The sequence below is a fragment of the Phacochoerus africanus genome, chromosome 3, assembly GCF_016906955.1.
Source record: "Phacochoerus africanus isolate WHEZ1 chromosome 3, ROS_Pafr_v1, whole genome shotgun sequence".
Lineage (NCBI taxonomy): Eukaryota > Metazoa > Chordata > Mammalia > Artiodactyla > Suidae > Phacochoerus > Phacochoerus africanus.
In genome coordinates this window covers 174,900,930-174,921,760 of record NC_062546.1, presented here as the reverse complement: position 1 = coordinate 174,921,760, position 20,831 = coordinate 174,900,930, and the positions used below count along the sequence as shown (strand labels likewise).

General features: G+C 43.2%; 2 protein-coding genes across 5 annotated transcripts in view; one reads left to right on the top strand and one right to left on the bottom strand.

The window, feature by feature from the left end:
* Window positions 1-2,259: 2,259 nt before the first annotated feature.
* On the bottom strand, window positions 2,260-12,718 carry LOC125121978 (basic proline-rich protein-like). Its single transcript, XM_047770249.1, has 5 exons — window positions 12,715-12,718; window positions 4,763-4,815; window positions 3,710-4,125; window positions 2,994-3,552; window positions 2,260-2,890 (listed from the first exon to the last, which is right to left on the bottom strand). Exons 1-4 carry the CDS (start codon window positions 12,716-12,718, stop codon window positions 3,543-3,545), a joined length of 483 nt encoding a protein of 160 aa, XP_047626205.1. The 3' UTR covers window positions 2,260-2,890; window positions 2,994-3,542.
* INO80D (INO80 complex subunit D) overlaps window positions 3,481-20,831 on the top strand; it is a 66,951-nt gene continuing 49,600 nt past the window's right edge. The window contains exon 1 of one of the 4 annotated variants that reach the window (XM_047773306.1): window positions 3,481-3,612. The gene's annotated coding sequence lies outside the window, so the exon portion shown is untranslated. Of the gene's footprint in view, window positions 3,613-4,219; window positions 4,464-20,831 lie in introns of those variants that run through there. The other 3 variants (XM_047773308.1, XM_047773309.1, XM_047773307.1) reach the window with 3 other exon arrangements.

Below are 20,831 nucleotides of genomic sequence, written 5' to 3'. Positions count from 1 at the left end.
CTCTTTTAAGGATATAGGTGTTATTTTCTTAATAAAAATATTAAGTGTTCACATGAGGTGGCTAATTTTTACAAAATTAAAATCATTAATACCAAAAGACAGATTGATTAAAGCTTCTAATAAGAGTAAAAATATTAAGCAAGTGTATCCTATTTCAACTAAAGACCAAACAAGCGACTTGAGAAATAAAGGCGTAATAACAGAATAAATAAAAGACAGTACTGCTTTAAGCATCACATAGGTAAAACTCTGGGATTTATGCCTGGAAGTCACTTCATCCATTGACTAAATCTTTTAGAAAATACGACAATTTTACAACAATAAGTGACATTTCTAATTATGCTAGTGCTTTACACATACTGCTCATTTTCAGGATCAGGAAGGAAATCTCTCTTAATTGCAGTCCATTTCAATGGACAAAAAAATATAACTATATACATATATATTTGCATTCCTCAAAACAACGGAGAGAGTAAGGGAGTTCCCAAGGTGAAACAAGCCACGGGTTACCACTAATGAACGAAGGGGGTGCCAACTGCTGGCTACTCAAAGTTTGTTTCTGGCAAAGAGTAAATGGCAGGAACTTAACATTTCCAGACAGACAGTATAAAGCTAAGCTAGCCACTTCATAAACTATAGAGCCAAAGGATTTGGAATCATATTGGGAAGCTTTAGGGCCAAGAAGCTCTGCACTCCTTGAAAGTGAAGACAATTATCCCAACTGCTTTTTTTTTTTTTTTTTTTCCCTTGGTCTTTTTAGGGCCGCACCAGTGGCATACGGACGGACATTCCCAAGCTAGGGGTGGAATCTGAGCTGTAGCCGATGGCCCATACCACAGCAATGTGGAACCCACATTGCTACCTACACCACAGCTCATGGCAACGCTGGATCCTTAACCCACTGAGCCAGGCCCGGGATCGAACCTTCGTCTTCATGGATACTAGTCAGATTCGTTTCCGCTGAGCCATGACGGGAACTCCCCCAACTGTTTTTAAGAGAGGAAAAAAGGGGAAAGAGGGAACAAGGAAGGAAAGAAAAATAACAGTTTTGGGGGCTCTTGAGGGAGTCAAAGGAGAGCACATACGTGAAAGTGTCTAGCAAGGTTACCGAGATGTATTAGGTGCTCAGTCTTGGCCAAATTTGAGCATTGGGAATTTTATTGGCCAAAATAGGGTTATTTAAGGTTAATGATGTCAGTTTTGTTAGCACCTGTAGTTTCTAGGAATTAGAGACTTAACACCTGAAATGAGTTCAATTGTCAATCGAAATAAACACTGACCAATAAAATTCACCAATATTGCAACCATAGCAGGATTCCTTTCTGATTTGGGTTGTAACTCCCCAAGTCTGGGCTACCTAGCTCAGCTGATGGATAAACATCGTGGATTACAGCCCAGTAAAAGTCAAGCTTCATAAGGGAAAGACATTGAAATGCTAAGATTATGCACCATATCCCTCTCCCCAGACAGACATCATACAAACAAGCTTGCTGGTCACAAGAGGGATTGCATAAAAAGGTGCAGTCAGCTTAAAGCAAATACATCTTAATTTCTTGAAAAATTCAAAGCATATCTATAAAGTCACATCACATACAAGGAACAGGTTGTTCAAAACATGTTTTTCAAGTCTACTAAATTTCTTCATCGAGGGAACGGATTTCCTTGTCATGATCAAGGTGACTGATTTCAGAAAGTTGTAAGGGAAAGAAAATCAGGACTATTCAGGTACTGTATTCAAAATTAAATGATAAAGATTGGGGTCGGCATGAATTTAATAAAAATCTGTTATACGCATTATCTGAACTCACTTTAACTACGGGAATTTCTAAATTTGGATGCTGAAAAAATAAGCATTTTTTTTAAATGAGTCAGCAGTTATTTCTAAATGCTTTGTAATAAATTTTAAATGAAAATTAAATATTCAACTGATTCAAGACACTAATATTACAAATTCATTCCTCCTATGTTAGCCAACATGGGTCAGAAAAATAACTTTTAGTACAAGAATCAATTCATCTTTCCCTGTAGAACATACAAAAAACCTTTTGTTCATTTTCTAGTACTCTTCTCTTTCTTTATGAAAATAGCAAAATATCTCTGAAATTTATTCTCCTCCAATAAGAGTTTTATGGGAATTGTTGCAAGTGGGCAGCATCCTATTCTCTCTTACCTCTGGGTTACCTCAGCATTGGGTAACTTTGATCCCATCTGTCTACAAAGCTTTGCTCATTTAAAAAAAAAAAAAATAGATCCATGACATTCATTGCAAAATATTAAAAGTATTTTATACAGTTTGACAGCACACTGGAAGTTCTGAACATGTCAACTGTAACAAAAATTGACATATTTCTCAAAAAGTGGACAGCAGTATGTGTAATGCACCAAAGATCTGAACCTTAAAGGAACAAAATAAAAAAAAAAATTAAATGCCTGGTATAATTCTAAATAAGCAATTTTTCTTTAAGAAAATCTAATGCTGTCTTTAAAATCTATTTCCAGTTTTACAGTAACCTTTCTTCATGGGCAGAACATAACAGCATTAGGATTTTTTCCAGAAACGTGGTCAGTTACACTTAAGTTGTATTTAACCCCCCAGTGATCTCTGCCTTAATTTGCACTGTGAAAAATAAACTGCTCTATCTTGCCTTTCTGGATTGTCAATAGGTTTTATTTACATTGCTTTGAGAAAAGGAGACAAAAGACATCCCTTTACAATTGTCTTCCAGCAATCTCAGTTTGGAGAAGGCTATATAACACAAATTCTTATATATAATATAAGGAGACATAAATATTTTCTATACACAAATGTATAAGAAGACAAAGATAAAGTGGCTATAAAGTCTCTTAAAGTCCAAATTTATAAACTGACCACCAGACCCAGAACTTAGATCTGTAATGAAAAAAAAAATCATTATCAGCCTGAAAAAAAAATGTCATATCCCACTGTCACTAACATGGAAAAAATTAAATAGAAAATAGAAAATAATAATCACCGGAAAACCTGTGTCTTGTAAAGATTTCTTTCCATCTGAAGATGCAGAAACATTTTTCCCCCTGGTGCAAATGCAAACGTTTCTCAAGCACCCCCAGTTTCTTGCCCGCTTTTTTCCCCCAGGCGCCGGTTGTAGACGGCCGGTGTGGACCTTTTTCCAGAGATGAGAGGTAGAAATTTGTACTTTATCGGGAGCGGGTGCACTTTTCCCCCCGGCCCCCCCTTTCCTCTGCCTCCAAGATGGTAGGAAAGTTGTCGTTTCGGAGGGCAGAGGAGCTGCTCTCTGGTGTTATGTCCTCGCAGTGCCTGTAGTGGTGCTGTAGGAGGCTGCTGCCTCTTCTTGTGCAGCCCCGGCAGCCCTGCCTTCTTGGCTGGAGAGTATATTCAGGGATTTCCCCTTAATAATCACCGACCCTGGGAGCACTTTTTAGTTTCCAAAATAAAAATATGATCCTCACCCCTCTTGCTTGACAGGGAAAGGCTCTCGCCGGAGCCCAGGGGGGAGCAGTAGCAGCGGCAGCCGAGCTTCCTAGTCCATTGCCAGCGCCTCTCACTCTGATCTGTCAGCCCAGCCGAGGGAAAAGGGGGGAAGGAGAAAAAAAAAAAAAAGCAGCTGAAAGGTAAGCAGAGGCGGCCCCAGGCCCGGCCCACATCCCCGGGCTCCCGTAGGGCGGCGGGCTGGGCCGCGCTGGCAGGGCGGGCGGCGAGCGCGCTTACGTGAGGCCGGGGATTCGCCGGCCCGCGCCAGGCCCCGGGCAGAGAATGAAAGGGTGAGAGGGGCCAGCGCCGGGGTGGCGGGGGCTCAGGGCCCGGGGACCTGGGGGGCGTCCACGGGCAGCGACGGCCGGCGGCCGGGCGGGGGTCCAGCTGGGACCGGAGCGGGGCGAACGGCGCGGCCTGCGCGGGCCGGGATGGGGGTGTGGGGCGAGGGGGGGGCGCCGGCTAGGCCTCGGGCCGGCGGGCCTCTCGGGGGCCGCGCCCTGCCCCCGCAACCCGGGCCTCCCCGCGCCCTTCGGCTCCCCCGGGGCCTCCGGGCGGGACAGCGGCGCTGCTGGGCCGAAGCCTGCGCGGGCCCCCGGGAGGCTCCCCCGCGGGGCGGCAGGCCCGGGCGGCCGGGACAGGGGCGTCAGGGCCTAGGAGTGGGGAATGGGCGCTCAGTCGCCCCCTCCCCCGGGTCTCTCGCCGACGCCCCCCACCCCCGATTCCGGTAATAGTTGAATTTATTTCTCTCCCTCCTCCGCGCTCCGGGCGGCCAGGCCGGGGCGGGGCGGGCGGCCTGGCGGGCGTGGGGTGGGGTGGAGGGGCGGTGAGGAGTCAGGTGCAGCCGCGGCCCGGAAAGTTTCCTTTTAGGCCCGAATTGGGGGCTGGCCTCCTTTCGGGGAGCCCGGGTCCTAGCGCTCGCGACCCCCGAGGGCGTGGGGGAGAGCACTCGGCTATTTTGAAACTCTTTGCCAGTTCCTGTCCGTGGAAGGTACTCCGCCCCTGCACCCCTCGCCCGCGCCCCACCCCGCTCCCCCGGCGAGCCCTTCCAGGGCTGCGAACTCCAGCCCGGTCCCCGGGAGCCCCCCGGCTGGGGAGAGGGCCCTCTCTGCCCGTTTGCAAAAGTTTTCCAGGGATTTGTCTTAGTCTATTAGTTAGTGACTGGGCTTTTTGCAGTGGGAAGGGAGGAGGTAAATTCAGGTGGTATTTCTACCGGGCAGGCTTTCCTAATCGCTTTTTCAGCCCTTACCCGGGAAAGCGGGGGGTGTTAATTTCAGATTTCGCACCCACCCTTCTTTCATCCCGGAATCCTTTGGGTCTTGGGCCCCCTTTTTTGGACAGCCCTGCGGGGGGAAAGATGTAGGGAGCGGCGAAGAGACTGTCAGTGAGAGGGGGCTGAAGCAGCCCCCAGATGGAGGAGTTTCCTGTGCTATTTGGTCACTGTCCGGGAAAACAAACACGGGACAGGAGCCAAAAGGGGAGACCCTGGCTGTCAGGACGGACCCTGCTGGGAAGCAGTAAGAATGGGGGAGGAGAGGAGGTGGGCAGGGCAGCTCCTGAAACGAGGTCTACAGTTTAAAGATGAGTCGTTTATTTATTCTGATAATAACTATTTGGATTTTTGCAATACTGTTATGTTTCGACCCTCGAAATAGAAAAAATGGGGATTTTAAGGAAACTTGTTATTGCCACAGCTCAGAAGGGTCTGTGGAAGAGCCCTCGGGGAACTGAACATAGCTGACACAGTGTGGTTTGGGTATGGTTTTTGTTTTTTTTCCTCTATGTTTAAACGGATTTAGCTATATTTTGGTGGCATGAGTTTTGAAAGTTAAAAAAAAAAATGTCGAAAGCTGAAATTTCCACATCTAGATTTCCTGCTTTTCGGGGATGGGATGTTTCCTGTGGCTATACACTTAACCTCCTGGGGTTCTTTAGTGTGGAAGTCGAGATGTTAATGTGCCCTGCCCCCTACTCCCAGCCCCCAGCCTGGGCAGGTTTGCAGAGGTTACTTTGACTCTTTCATTTGTTCTTTTCTTCCCTGCGCTTTTTAGCGGACCTAGGGCAGGAGCTTGTGTGTGGGTATGTGGGTCCTGCCTGGTGCAGCCTGGAGTTCGCTGGTAAAGGTGTTCCACATTCTGACCACTCAGCCCCCAGAGCACTATTTCCCAGGGAGAAGCTGGCACTTGCAGAGCCATGGGTAACCCATGACTTGGTCAGTGCTCACTTCTGTTGGTGTGGAAGCAAGATTCCTTCTGTAATCCTTATTAAGTGTTGTGTTTTCCTTTTGTCTGCCTAAAATAAAACTCCTTCTGTTTCTCCACAGTGACAGCTACCCAGCCATTTAGCATTTTACTTAAGAAAAGCGTGATATTTGAGATTGTATGGGTTTCATACAGCAATGCAAATTACATTTAATGGTGGTTTAACATTATTGATTAATTGAAATTGCTTATTGATTTGGGTGTATTCATATACTGGTGTACCCAAAATTGTTATTTCTGTTACAGCTTGCCTTTATTTTTAGAGCATATTGGATAGACGAAATCACTCTATGAGTCTCTTAGGATTTATAAATTTTTAAAAAGTTTTTTGCCTCATAATTTGATATTTTTAAGCTAATACGGTCAGTTTCACATTGCTAAGCTTTCAAAAACTATGTATGTACAAATCCCAAAGTTCTGTACAAACCCCCCTCCCCCACTTTCCTAATCTAATCACCCATGGGCCACTTTATTCTTGAAGGAATGGTGCATTTGATCATCTAAACAGTTACATTGTATTTGAAACTAAAAAGGCTTTCAGGGCAAATATTGACTTAATTTTAAATTGCTAAGGTAATGTGCTTTTTTGCTATTAAACATTTAGTTTCAAAAGTAGATGATTAATGTATATATTTGAAGTAATCAAGTTTTCTTTCCTCTGAAAGGTTGTATTAAGGAAATTTGTATACCCTACCCCAAGCATTTTTCTCAGCACATCATGTCAGTGCTGTTTTTAGAGAAATGAAGTTATAGTTTAGATGGGTTTAAAAATTTCTAAGTCAGAACACCCAAAGTTAAACATGGTATTAAAAAAAAAAATGCTGATCCATTCATTCTTATGGGAGGTGCCCCCCCCCCCCCCCCCCCCAGGGCTTGCAGCTCTCACTGTCCAGGTTTGGAACGGTAGATATGGAAAATGAGAGGTCGTTTATATCTGAGTACAGTTAGCAGTATTCTCAGACCACACGTCGTAGTGGTAACTTGTAAACAGTGGATGAATAGGTGAAGACTGGGTTGGAGGCAGCAAATTGTTCTCAAAGCAGATACTCTGCTGCTTCTACAATGGTCTCCCATCTAAGTCCTTTTAACTAATGCTAATGAAACTCTGTGCTTTGCAAAACAAACTGAAGTGGAGTCTCCTTCCCACTCCCATCTGGTAACAGTTGTCTCAGAACCCAGACTGTAGTGGCTGGTTTTAGACTGTGCTTCTGGATTTAGGGGAACACTTGCAAAGATACTCTTGATCAGCTTAAAGTGCAAACCTTAGGCCTCTTTTATTTCTTCCCACCTTGCATTTAAGATGCCAGGCTACTTGGTTTTGATTCTTTCCCAGATTTGACTTGTTTTTTAAGAGCGTTTTGGTTGCATTTTATTTGTACCAGGGTATCCTGCACTCAGCCACATTTAGACTGGGCCTTGGGTTCTGATCCCAGTTCTTCCACTGGGCGGGTTCCTCGGTAAAAATGGAAGTAAGATTTTTCTGAGGTAAAGATTAGATGAGTTAGCCCATGTGCTTGGTCTAGATTCCCCTAGCCCACCTTACTTTTCTATTAGCAGCATCTAAATACTGTTTCTATTGTTTGTTTGCTTTTTTTTTTCCTTACTAAAGGTAATATGTGCCCATATTCATCCCATTCAAGAGATAAGCATTTTTGGAGTTCCCATAGTGGCGCTGTGGTTAACGAATCCGACAAGGGACCATGAGGTTGCAGGTTCGATCCCTGCACTTGCTCAGTGGGTTAAGGATCTGGCGTTGCCGTGAGCTGTGGTGTAGGTCACAGATGAGGCTCCGATCCCATGTTGCTGTGGCTCTGGTGTAGGCCGCCGGCTACAGCTCCATTCGACCCCTAGCCTGGGAACCTCCATATGCCTTGGGAGCGGCCCTAGAAAAGGTGAAAAGACCAAAAAAAAAAAAAAAAAGAAAGAAAAAAAAGATAATCATTGTTAACATTTAGTTGTGTTTTCTCTTTCTATTTTGTCACTGTATGCGTGTATATACCACATAATCCTAGGATCATACATTTAACAATGTTAAATGGTTTTGTATTGGTTAAAAGCTTGGGCTGAGGAGTCAGGTTAACCTTCAATCCTACCTATGTGACTTGGATAAATTACCTTATCCCATTGAGTCTCGTTCATCTGTGAAAGGGGGTGATAATAACACCTTCTTAATAGGGTTGCTGAGATGATCAAACGAGGAATTGCACAGAAAGCCTTTAGCGTGGTGCCTGGTGCATGACCTTTATATACTATTTTCCTTTAAAAAATTGTAATATTCTTGATGTGAATTATTTCAGTGTGAATGCTTGACTCAGTAATACTAGTATTTGGGTACAGATGCAATATAATTTCTTCCATCGGACAAATAAGGGTATTTGTGCCAATAAAAAATCAGGATATTCACAAAGTTTCAGCAGCTTGATGTTTAGCCTAGTCTCTGCTGTTGAACTCTTGAGGCGGCACATGTAAAGTCATGGGCAAAGGTGGGTTTACTTCTAGCCCCTTTTTAAACACTTGCAGTAGTAATCTGCCTGCAGGTATCTGTGTTGCCTGGCTTTGAAGGGCCGAATAGTCTGTGGCTTGTAGGCTCACCTTGGGAGGGTGGGATGTTTATCTGAGTTGATGATGGGATTTGCTGAAGCCAGTGCTGTTTCCTTCATTAAACTTCTTTAGTGGTAGCTACAGGCCTGTAATAAAAGACTCATTCTCTGCCCTTGAGGAGTTTTCAGTCTAGTGGAGAAGAAAAATAATGCTGACATTTACAACATTGAATGATGGGGGATAGATTAGCCCGGAGGAAGGAAACCTACTTATTCTGGCCTAGGGGCAAGCAGTAAGGATTTTTTTTTGGGGGGGGGGATTTCTACCCTAAGTGAATGGGAGGAGTTAGAAAGGCATTCCAGGAGGTGGGACCTGCAAGTACGAATAAAGGCCTCAGGACAAAGGAGTAATCTGTATTGCAAATTGGAGGAGCCGGGGGAGTGGGAATAAATAGTGGGCAAGGGAGGGGCCAGCCTGGCCAGGTCCTAAGGAGTTTGGATGTAGGCAAAGGGGTTTGGATGCCGTTTCCATTTGTGAAGGCCTTTGGCCAGATAAATTGTTTGCATTTTAGAGGATTTGAATCGTACAGAAAGTGGAACAAAGGAGGGCCAGTGAGACAGCTGCTGAGAAGAGAGTGAAGGTTTGAACTAACCTGGCAGTGGAGATGGAGAGAAGTCAGTGGAGAGACGGGTTATAGAGGTAAAGTGGCCTGCAGAGATTGACCGGATGTAGGTGTGGGAAACCATACTTCTGTAGATGGACAGCTGAAGCTGTAGAAGTAGAAAAGTTTGGCTTAGTCGGTGGTTCTTAGCCTTTTTTGGGCAATCTGATGAACTTTCTGGACTCTTCTCCAGAAAAGTGCATTTATGCATATTCACAATTGTATATATTTGGCTTGAAACCTGGGATAATAACTTCTGGTTTGGGGTAGATAAAATGAAAGCCTATAAAAATGTTTGGTTTGACACTCATTCTGTGTGTGTGTGACTTTGTCACAGACACTTCACAGATGAGGAAACAGCTTTATGAAATAACTGGCCCAAGGTCACACCTTGTATTTTAACAGTTTAAATGAGCTGCTGACCTGAAAAAGATTTTGTGGGAAAATTTGGATTTTTATTTTCTTTTGAAAAATTGGAAGATCCGGAAACCTTAGATCTGCATTTTTTTACCCCCTAATCGCAATGACTTGTTGGAACTGGTTTGAGTCTGCCCTTTAGACGAGCAAAGTCTGCCCTTGACCCACCCCTGCAGCCTGTGGAGGCATTTCATCTTGCATCCCTATAAAATAAGATTAAAAGAATCTTGGGGAAATTGACATATAAGTGTGGAGGCTAAGAGAAAGGAGGCCACTGGCTGAGCAGCCACAAAGAGATTTTTTTAAGAAAGAGAAAGTAGTCAGCAGTGTCAAAGGCTGCGGAGAGGTCAAGTAAGATAAGCATGGAAAAGTGTACCTGGAATTTAGCAACTGAGAGGCCATTAGTTTCAGATTCTTAGTATAGAAGAACTTTGAGGACTACAGCTACAATTTAATTTTTCTTCTTCTTGTCCTGCACTATAGGGTTTCTAATTAAGAGTGACTGTGTCATGGATAGGACCTCAGAAAGCATTTGTTTTAAAGGGTTATTAACTGGAACTAATAAACGCTGTGACCCAAACACTGCTCATGGTTAATATTTTCCATCCCAAGAAGACCAGTATGTAGAGTGTAGGAAATATGATTTTTATTATGCATTGTAGGAAACAGTTCTCAGTGGATTTTGTTACCCTTACCCCCAAGAAGATGGGAGGGCCTGATTTAATGGAGAATTACATAGTACCATTCAGAAAACCACCAGCAGCTGGAGACTGCATTTCAGCCCTGCAGATCTTTGATTAAAATGATAATACCAATAAACTACTACTTAGTGCTCTAATAGTAGTTAACATTAAGTGATTACTATGTGCAGAGTACCATGCACATGAAATACCTAATTTAATTCTCCTAAGTGACTCAATGAGGTAGATACTATTATAATCCTCTCTTTGCAGTTGAGAAAACTAAATAACTTGCCCAAGGTCAAACACCTAGTTATTAGCAGAACCAGATTTGACCAGTCTTTGAAACCCACTAAAGCCAGTGACTGGATGAGCTATCCTTTCCTTTTAATAAATTAGGTAAGGAACTCAACTAGCATAAAGGCCATTTTAATTACAATTTATAATGCAAACGTATTTGTACAATACTGTTTGAGCACAGTATTTGGCACATAATAGGCATTCGATAAGCTTTTGATTTATTTTTAAATATTCTAGTTTGAATTTTATGTTGGGTATTGTTTATATTTTGGGGCGATAGGCAAATTTTCTCACTGACCTTTCTCTTTGAATCATCAGTTGATAGATTTTCATCATTTCTGAGCTAATCTTACTACTTTTCACATTGATGTGGGATTTAAAAAAATATCAATACATTCATCTTTTAGTATCAGATTTTTATGCTCATGAAGTTGATTTAAAACTCATTTCAGGAGAGTTCCCTGGTGGTCTCGTGGTTAGGATTTGGCGCTGTCACCACTGAAGCCTGGATTTGATCCCTCGTCTGGGAACTGAGATCCTGCATTAAGATCGGCATCAGATCCTGCTGCAGGCATGCTGAAGCCAAAAAACAAAACTCATTCCAAAAAAAAAGCTTAAAATGGTGGAGGGAGGACACATTTTTTAAGACTTTACAATATATTATCTGGGATGAGTAAATATTTGTTTGTATTAAATATATTAGGGGAGTTCCCGTCGTGGCGCAGTGGTTAATGAATCTGACTAGGAACCATAAGGTTGCGGGTTCGATCCCTGGCCTCGCTCAGCGGGTTAAGGATCCGGCGTTACCATGGGCTGTGGTGTAGGTCTTAGATCCCGAGTTGCTGTGGCTCTGGTGTAGGCTGACAGCTACAGTTCCGATTAGACCCCTAGCCCTGGGAACCTCCATATGCTGAGGGAGTGGCCCTAGCAAAGGCAAAAAGACAAATAAATAAATTAAATAAGTAAATAAATAAATAAAAATGGAATGGTATTACCCCCCCCACCAAAAAAATGAAAGAAGAAAAAATTGTAAGGTTATGTTGTAGGACTAGGCTCCTAAAAGGGGGTAGGTATACAATTACAGATGGCAATTAGGGGAGAATGCTGTGGCGGTGAAATGAACATGCTCCTGAAACATGAGACTCAAAAGAACAGTAATGACATACAGAGATTACACACAGAGGTGAGACAGCAGCAGTCCCAAAGAGAATAATGTTCATATTTTTGGTTTATGGTTGCTATTGGAAAACCAGAAGGACTGTATGTAGCTTTTGCTGAAAGCTTATCCTTACTTTTCTCCCTGCTGTTGTCTTATTCTTTCATATTTGCAGGAAGAAAGAAACTATGGAAAGGAATTGTTTGATTTTCTTTCTTTCTTTTTTTTTGTTTTACATTTTTTTTTGCTTTTTTGTTTTTTAGGGCCACACTTGCGACATATGGAGGTTCCCAGGCTAGTGGTTGAATTGGAGCTATCCTTGCCAGCCTACACCACAGCTACAGCAAAGCCAGATCTGAGCCCTGTCTGTGACCTACACCACAGCTCATGGCAACACTGGATCTTTAACCCACTGATCAAGGCCAGGGATCGAACCTGCAACCTTATGGTTCCTAGTTGGATTCATTTTGGCTGTGCCACAACTGGAACTCATCCTTTTTTTTTTTTTTTTTTTTTCTTTAAATGGTCACACCTGAGACATATGAAAGTTCCCAGGCCAGAGGCTGAGTCTGAGCTGCAGCTGCAGCAACGCTGGATCCTTTAACCACTGTGTCCAGCCTAACCCACTGTGCCTAGCTGGGATCGAACCTGTAACTCCACAGCACCTGAACTGCTGCAGTTGGATTCTAAACCCACTGTGCTACAGTGGGAACTCCTGTTTTATTTTTCAATTAAATTCAACATATAATATCAAAGAGGATTTTTTTTTTTCTTTTTAGGACTGTACCCTTGGCGTATGGAGGGTCCCAGGAACCAGGCCGTGTCTTCAATCTACACCACAGCTGGATCCTTAACCCACTAAGCAAGGCCAGGGATGGAACCCGAGTCCTTCTGGATACTAGTTGGATTCATTAACCTCTGAGCCACAACGGAAACACCTTTTTTTTTTGTTTTTACGATTTTACACCTACCCATACCTCCTGGAGTTCCCGTTGTGGCTTAACAGGTTACAAATCTGGCTAGTATCTGTGAAGATGTGGATTTGATCCCTGGCCTTGTTCAGTGGGTTAAGGATGCAGTGATGTTGTGAGCTGTGGTGTAGGTCACCTGTGGTGTAGGTCGCAGATGCAGCTCAGATCTGGCATTGCTGCAGCTCTGATTGGCCCCTGGCCTGGGAACTTGCATATGCCGCAGGTGCAGCCCTGAAGAGAAAAAAAACCACCTACCCATATTTCGTACCCCTGAATTCCAGTATATGGATATGCTTGCTGAGCATATTCTTTCTGTGAGTCTGTTTTCAGTAATTGTTATTTTGCTTTTTTGGGGGGTAATAATTAATAAGGGTATCCTAGTGCTGCTTTAAAGTGCTTAATTGCCTTAATTCTCTTCTGTAAGGGAGCATAGATGTGTTTGTATTCCAATCCTAAGTAGGCTATTTCCACAGTTGAAGAGTATCTGCTATGCCTGTGGTAAATTTAGCCTAGTTTGGATTTCTTTTTTAAGTGATAGTCATGTAGTAAAAGATGAAGCTTAGGTGTAGTTCTTCATGGATTAGACAATGGGGTAGTATTTAAATCTTAGGGTCTGTAGTACATTTGATTATGATCATGTGGGCTTTATATAGTGTATGTTTCCTCTCTCAATTATATCTTACAATGCAAAGAGTGAAGGCCATGTGAACTTGGCTTTTGGTGGAGTAGGGGTAGAGAGCTTCGGTGGTGGAAGACTCGATGTAAGGAATGAAAACATAGTAGGGTTCTTTTTGTTTTTTCCTGAGATCTACCTTAGTGCTTTGGTCATTTTTTCTTTCTTTTTTTTTTTTTTTTCCTCTCTATTTCTAGGGCCGCACCTGCGGCATATGGAGGTTCCCAGGCTAGGGGTCAAATTGGAGCTGTAGCTGCCGGCCTACACCACAGCCACAGCAACTCAGGATCCGAGCCGCATTTGCGACCTACACCACAGCTCATGGCAATGCCAGATCCTTAACCCACTGAGCAAGGCCAGGGATCGAACCTACAACCTCATGGTTCCTAGTCGGATTCGTTAACCCCTGCACTATGACGGGAACTCCATGATTTCTTTTTTAATTAAAAAGAAAAAAACTTTGGAAATCCCTTGTAGCCCAGTGGCTTAAGGATCCAGTGTTGTCATTGAGGTGGCCTGGATTGCTGCTATGGCATGGGTTCAATCCCTGGCCCGGGGATGTCCACATTCTGTGGGCACAGCGAAAAAAAGAAAAAAAGAAAAAACCTCTAATGTAGAAAAAATCAGATGAACACTTGTTTCCAGTTTATAGACAAAATGATTTTGATATTAAATTATACTCATTTAGAAGGAAGTTAGATTTCATAGCAGAGGGCCATTTATCCCAACAGTTTTTCCTTTTATGGTATATAAAGTGAGTCTGAATACATCAGGAAATTGAAAATATAAGTAAAAAGATTAAATTGGGCTTTTAAAAGACGGGTTTGAAAGTGGAGAACAGGTAAGTGGTTGTTCAAAAAGAAGGTGGAAAGAATAATACAAAGTTGGCATTGAGTAGGGCTTCATAACATTAAAAATCAAAGAACTAGAAAAAAAATAATCATAAGTAGATGTAAAAAAATTTAAGATTGAAGAGAAGTTTTTTATAAGGTGTTGCAATTAAGTACCCTTTATAATGGCATAGAGGTGATTAGGGAGCGCTTTGGTACCTTGTGGCAAATGCTGAAAGAGGGCAGTTGGATAGATAATGTATTCTTAGCTTGGTGAGACCAGAGGAGCCTGTGGTGCTCAGAGCTGAGTGAAGTCTGTCAGTAATTCACTTCCTTTTTTTTAAATACATCTCATTGCAGAGATTATAATCTTCTATGAGCAAAAATTACATTGTTTCCTACTATATCCTACACAGCTTCTTGGGAAATGATGGACTTGTCATAGTGTTTAATATATAAATACTTGCCATTAAAGCTAGAATCTCATAGTGGAGATAAACTGAATCAAGCTTAGTAACTTCCTTAATAGCAGGTTGAGTCTTTTGTCTTTTTGCCTTTTCTAGGGCTGCTCCCACGGCATGTGGAAGTTCCCAGGCTAGGGGTCGAATCGTAGCTGTAGCCGCTGGCCTACACCACAGCCACAGCAATGCCGGATCCGTGCTGTGTCTGCAACCTACACCACAGCTCACGGCAACACTGGATCCTTAACCCACTGAACAGGGCCAGGGGTCGAACCCGCAACTTTATGGTTCCTAGTTGGATTTGTTAACCACTGCGCCACGACGGGAACTCCTCAGGTTGATTCTTTAAAATGAAAAAAACAGCAAATGTTTATATAAGGACAAGTTTGTTGAAAAACTAGATAATAAATTTATGATTTTGATTTTATTTTGGTATATTTTTCTATATTAAAGATATTTAATATATCTTTATTAAAGATAAAGATATTTCTGTTAATGATGGAAGGATACTGACATCTCTGTTCTCGCTAAACCAACTAAAAAGAATAAAAAGAATGAGTTACAGAAGAGAAGCTCAATCTTTGACGATTAACAAAATCTTATAACCAGAATATATGGGAGCTCCCTTTGTGCCTCAGCAGGTTAAGAACCCAACAAGTGTCCATGAAGATGTGGGTTCGATCCTTGGCTTAGCTCAGTGGGTTAGGGCTCTGGCATTGCCTGAGGTGTGGTGTAGGTCACAGATGTGGCTCGGATCTGGTGTTGCTGTGGCTGTGGTAAAGGCCTTAGGTGCAGTTCTCATTTGACCTCTAGCCTGGGAACTTCCATATGCTGCAGGTAATGGGCCTAGAAAGAAAAAAAATAGAATGTATGAATTAATGCTATTTAAATGTGGTAATTGAATGGGACATGGAGTTCCCTTGTGGCACAGTGGGTTAAGGACTCAGCCTTATCACAGCTGTGGTGCAGGTTTGATCCCTGGCCTAGAAACTTCCACATGCTGTGGGCATGACCAAAAAAAAAAAAAAAAAAAAATCGAACCAGGGCAAGAAAGGATGATTTCCTCTGTAGAACTTCAGCACAGTCAGGGGGCAGCCTTCTCCCAGGTAGTTGACACGATGGGGACAAAACCAGTGATCCCCACATTAGGAGTGCCAAGGTTGGCACGTACATTGTGCCCCCTGAGTGGCAAGAGAGGTGGGGTTGAATAGCAAACTGCGTAGTCATACTGTTTTGCGAGAAGTTGAGACGAGGGGAGAAACTGGCAGCATGCAGTTGTACAGCTACTGCTGTTGGTCAACTGGAGAGAAATAAAGCCTAAATGATCATCCCCTAAAAATCTATGCCATGTGGGTCATTGTGAGGTGGGGAGACTAGTCCAGCATTGAGTCAAGCCTCAAAGGAGGAGTGTTGGAGATGATCATTTTCAGAAAGAGCAGAGAAAGTAAAAATTATAAATAAACAGTTCCTTATAGTGGAAGGTAGCGTGTGGAGTTAAGGGTGAGACATGGCTCCTCTGAAACAGGAATTTAAAGATGACATAAAAAAGCTCAAGAAATTGGGAGTTCCCGTCGTGGCGCAGTGGTTAATGAATCCGACTAGGAACCATGAGGTTGCGGGTTCGATCCCTGGCCTTGCTCAGTGGGTTAAGGATCCGGCGTTGCCGTGAGCTGTGATGTAGGTCACAGACACAGTTCAGACCCCGAGTTGCTATGGCCGTGGAGTAGGCCAGCGGCTACAGCTCCGATTCGACCCCTAGCCTGGGAACCTCCATATGCCGTGGGAGTGGCCCTAGAAAAGGCAAAAGACCAAAAAAAATCCATTTCGGATTTGATCCCTAACCTGGGAGCTTCCATATGTTTCAGGTGTGGCCCTAAAAAGAAGGAAAAAAAAGAAAAAAGAAGTGAAGGTCACTTTCAAGATGGCACATATTCACTATAGCTGAGGATAATGGAGATAAGCTTGAGAGATTTGAGCAATCCAAAATGGACAAAGTAAAATTTAAGAAAGACTAGAGAGACAGTGATAGATATGGAAGATAGTAAATCTAGCATATTGATCATTGGTACCCCTGAAAAATGCAATAGAGTAAATGGAGTAGAAAAACATCTTAAGATATTAAGGAAGAGGAATTCCCATTGTGGTACAGCAGAAATGAATCTGACTAGGAACCATGAGGTTGCGGGTTCGATCCCTGTCCTCGCTCAGTGGGTTAAGGATCCAGTGTTGCCGTGAGCTGTGGTGTAGGTCTCAGAGGCGGCTCGGATCATGAGTTGGGCTGTGGCTGTGGTGGAGGCTGGCAGGCTGCAGCTCCAATTTGACCCCTAGCCTGGGAACCTCCATATGCCAAGGATGCAGCCCTAAAAAAAAAAAAAAAAAAGCTAAGGAAGGGTTTTCTGCAATAAAAGACTTGAATTTCTAGGATGGTTTCTAGTTTTTAAATATGAAGACTTTTATTATTAGGTCAAAATTGGGTGAAAAAATCGGACCTATAAAAGAGCCTGGCCTTAGGCTTTTTCATTCTAGAAGTCTTGGAAAAAAAATTGTACAAAATCAGTAGACCAAAAGACATACGACCCAAGAATTTTACATCCAGGCAAGCTCTAGTTTATTATCAGTTGACACACACACACACACACACACACACACACACACACATTTTATTTTTTTGGCCAACCCATGGCATATGGAAGTTCTCAGGCCAGGGATCGAATTTGGGTGGTAGCTGGGACTTTGCTGGATCCTTAACCCAGTGCACCAGGCCAGGGATCAAACCTGTGCCACCACAGAGACAGCACTGGATCTTTAACCCACTGTGCTATGGTGGGAACTCTTTGTCAATTGACTTTTGTTTTGTTTTGTTTTGTTTTGTTTTATTGTAGCACCTGTGGCATATGTGGGTTCCCAGGCTAGGGGTCAAATCAGATCTGTAGCTGCTGGCCTATGCCACAGCCACAGCTGTACGGGATCCAAGCCTCGTCTGCAACTACACCACAGCTCACAGCAATGCTGGATCGTTAACCCACTGAGCAAGGCCAGGGATTGAACCTGTGTCCTCATGGATACTAGTCAGATTCCTTTCCCCTGAGCCACAAAGGGAAGTCCTCAATTGACATGTGTTTTAAACAGAAAAACCATGGCTAATTTTTTTATAAGTCAGCCTTTGGAGGGGAGGTGGAGAAGGGAGGTAACTGTATCATAAACTATTGAATCAACAGTGGAATTGAAAACTGAAGTTAAAAGTATTGTTTATAGAGGAGTTCCCCTTGTGGCTTAGTGGGTTAAGCCTGACATTGTTGTAGGCTTCAGCATAGGTTGCAGATGCTGCTCAGATCTGGTGTTCCTGTGGATGTGGTGTAGGCTGCAGCTGCAGCTCTGATTGGACCCCTGGCCTGGATAATAAGATATACCTCAGGTATTGCCTTAAAAAGAAAAAGAAAAAGGATTGGTGGTAGCATTGCACAATTTGAAATGTAAACATTAAAATGTCATAAATTAATGATAATGTGAAAACAGTAATTTAAGGAACAAATAGTTGAAGATGAGTAGGTAGCTACAAAATGGAAAATTTTCTCATGAGGTCAATCACAGTCATTATAAATACTCTAATTTTCTTAGTTTGGAGTAAAAACATGTGCTTGGGTTTTTTTTTTTTTTTTTGGCTGCACCTACAGCATATGTAAGTTCCCAAGCCAGGAATGGAATCTGAGCCACAGCTGTGACCTATGCCACAGCTTTGGCAATGCAGGATCCTTTAACCCACTGCTCCAGGCCAGGATGGAACCTGTGCAGTGACCCATGCTGTTGCAGTGAGATTCTTAACCCACTATGCTATAGCGGGAATGCTTAAGAAAACATGCTATATAATGAAATATATAATAGTAAGATAGAATTGAAAGCTAAAAGCAATACAAAAAAAAATGAGATAATAAAATTAAGGTGGGAGTACCCGTCGTGGCTCGGTGGTTAACGAATCTGACTAGGAACCATGAGGTTGTGGGTTCGGTCCCTGCTCTTGCTCAGTGGGTTAACGATCCGGCGTTGCCGTGAGCTGTGGTGTAGGTTGCAGACGCGGCTCGGATCCCGAGTTGCTGTGGCTCTGGCGTAGGCCGGTGGCTACAGCTCCGATTGGACCCCTGGCCTGGGAACCTCCATATGCCTCAGAGCGGCCCAAGAAATAGCAAAAAGACCAAAAAAAAAAAAAAGTTGAAATATTTGTTACATGAGTAAATATAAAATGAATCAGATTGACTAATTTATAAAAGAAAATGACTCAGATTGGAGCAAAAAAGTGAAACCTGTTAGAGATGCAGCTCAAAAGGAACCAGCAAATAATATTTTAGTAAATATTTTAGGCTTTTTATGACTCTCTGTCACAACTACTTAGTTCTGTTACAGCATGAAAGCAGTCATAGACAACATATAAATGAATGAACAGGACAGTATTCCAGTAAAACCTTATTTACAAAAACAGGCAGTGGACCAATTTATTTTATAAGTGACAGAGTTTGCTGACCTGTGATCTAAAACAGTGCTTGACAAAACTTGAGAGTAAAAGGGTGGGCAAAGACCTAACTTAAAGCAAATTCAAATTCAAAATTGGAGTCCAGATATTAGCATCAGACAAGGTTCTTCTTCTCCTTTTTTCCTTGTGAATTTGTTTTTATTAGGACATAGGTGATGGCCTGAGAAATAACTCCATGGGCATAAGCAGGGAAGTGTCCATTCTATTCTGCCTGGATAGCTTTTGAAACCTTTTCTTAGATCTGCTGTTCTTGCTTCCAGCAGATTCTAACAGTCCACTGCTCAATGGCTCCTCCTTGTAAGAGAATTTCCTCTTTTTCTTGGGGACAGTCTTGCTTCCTGACTCTTCAGGGTCACTAACTAGTTCCTCTTTGGGGAAAGATTTCTTCTACTGCTGTCAGTCTCTTCAAGTTCACTACTAACCAGCTTCTCCTTGGAAAAAGTTTCTTTTTCTTAGGTTTGTAGAAAGACGTGGGTCTTCTAGGATGTTCTGGGGGGGGGGGGCTCCTGGGGTTTTTGCTTTTTTTTTTTCCTTTTGAGGTCTTTTTTTTTTTTTTTTCTCCTTTTTAAGGGCCTCACCCAGGCATATGGAGGTTCCCAGGCTAGGGGTCCAATCGTAGCTACAGGTGCCGGCCACAGCCACAGCAACACAGGATCCGAGCCATGTCTGCGACCTACACCGCAGCTCATGGCAACACTGGATCCTTAAGCCACTGAGCGAGGCCAGGGATCAAACCTGCAACCTCATGGTTCCTAGTTGGATTCACTTCCTCTGTGCCATGGTGGGAACTCCCTCTTTTGGGGTCTTACACTCCTGGGAGGTAGCCAAGGACAGAACACACTTGCCCAGGGAACAGTGTGTGCTCCAGCCAGCTCTCTGGACTCACAGCAAGCTCTCAGCACCTTTCTCCCTGTCTCATTCCTTCTCTGCACAGCTACTGTGCTCTGAAGATGCAAGGGCAATTGCACCCAGCCTTTTCTTCAAGCATTTTGTCTCCTATTTCCCCAGCTTCCTAGTTAATCTCAGCAGCCGCTTCCTCTGCCTGAACCATTGCCTCCTTCATGACATCCAGATTCTTTTGTGGGAATCTCTGTGGTCTCAGAGGATAGCCACTTCTCGGCTTGTTCTCAAAATTTCTCCCCAAATACACTTGTGGCTATCTCAGAGAAGCAGTCAGTTTGTGAGGCAATACTGCATTTGTTGGCTAGATATTAGGAGATGCGGCCTTTGTTCTTGGCAGCTGCTCAGCCGTGAAGGTGGAGTGGAAAATGAGTACATGCTCTGGGATGTTACCCCTTGTCTTCAGGGCTCCAGAAGCTTGGTCCCTTTGCTGGGCCCGGGAAATTGCTCAGACACCAGTATGGTATGTGCCTTCTTCTTCTTCTTCTTTTTTTTTTTTTGTCTTTTTGTCTTTTTGCCATTTCTTGGGCTGCTCCCGAAGCATTTGGAGGTTCCCAGGCTAGGGGTCGAATAGGAGCTGTAGCCACCGGCCTACGTCACAGCCCCAGCAACTCGGGATCCGAGCCGTGTCTGTAATCTACACCACAGCTCACGGCAACACTGGATCCTTAACCCACTGAGCAAGGCCAGGGATCGAACCCACAACCTCATGGTTCCTAGTCAGATTCGTTAACCACTGAGCCACGACAGGAACTCCGGTATGTGCCTTATTCTTAACAAGAACTAAAGTATAGGGAGGCATAAAACTCTACCATCTGAAAAAATTAAATAACTCTTGAATCAGAGAAATTAAAAAATAAAAGCCAAATTGACTAGAAAGTACTGATGATCAAAATTCTGTGTATTAGTACCTATGGGATATGATTAAAACAAAACTCAGAGAAATTCATAGATGTAAACAAATTACTAAGCGAGGAAATAAT

What these genes read in the sequence shown, in the direction of transcription:
- LOC125121978 (XM_047770249.1), bottom strand. An exon ending in GATTCCGGGATGAAAGAAGG is followed by an intron (nt 4,126 to 4,762) that starts GTGGGTGCGAAA and finishes CCCCACTCCTAG; the next exon opens with GCCCTGACGCCCCTGTCCCG.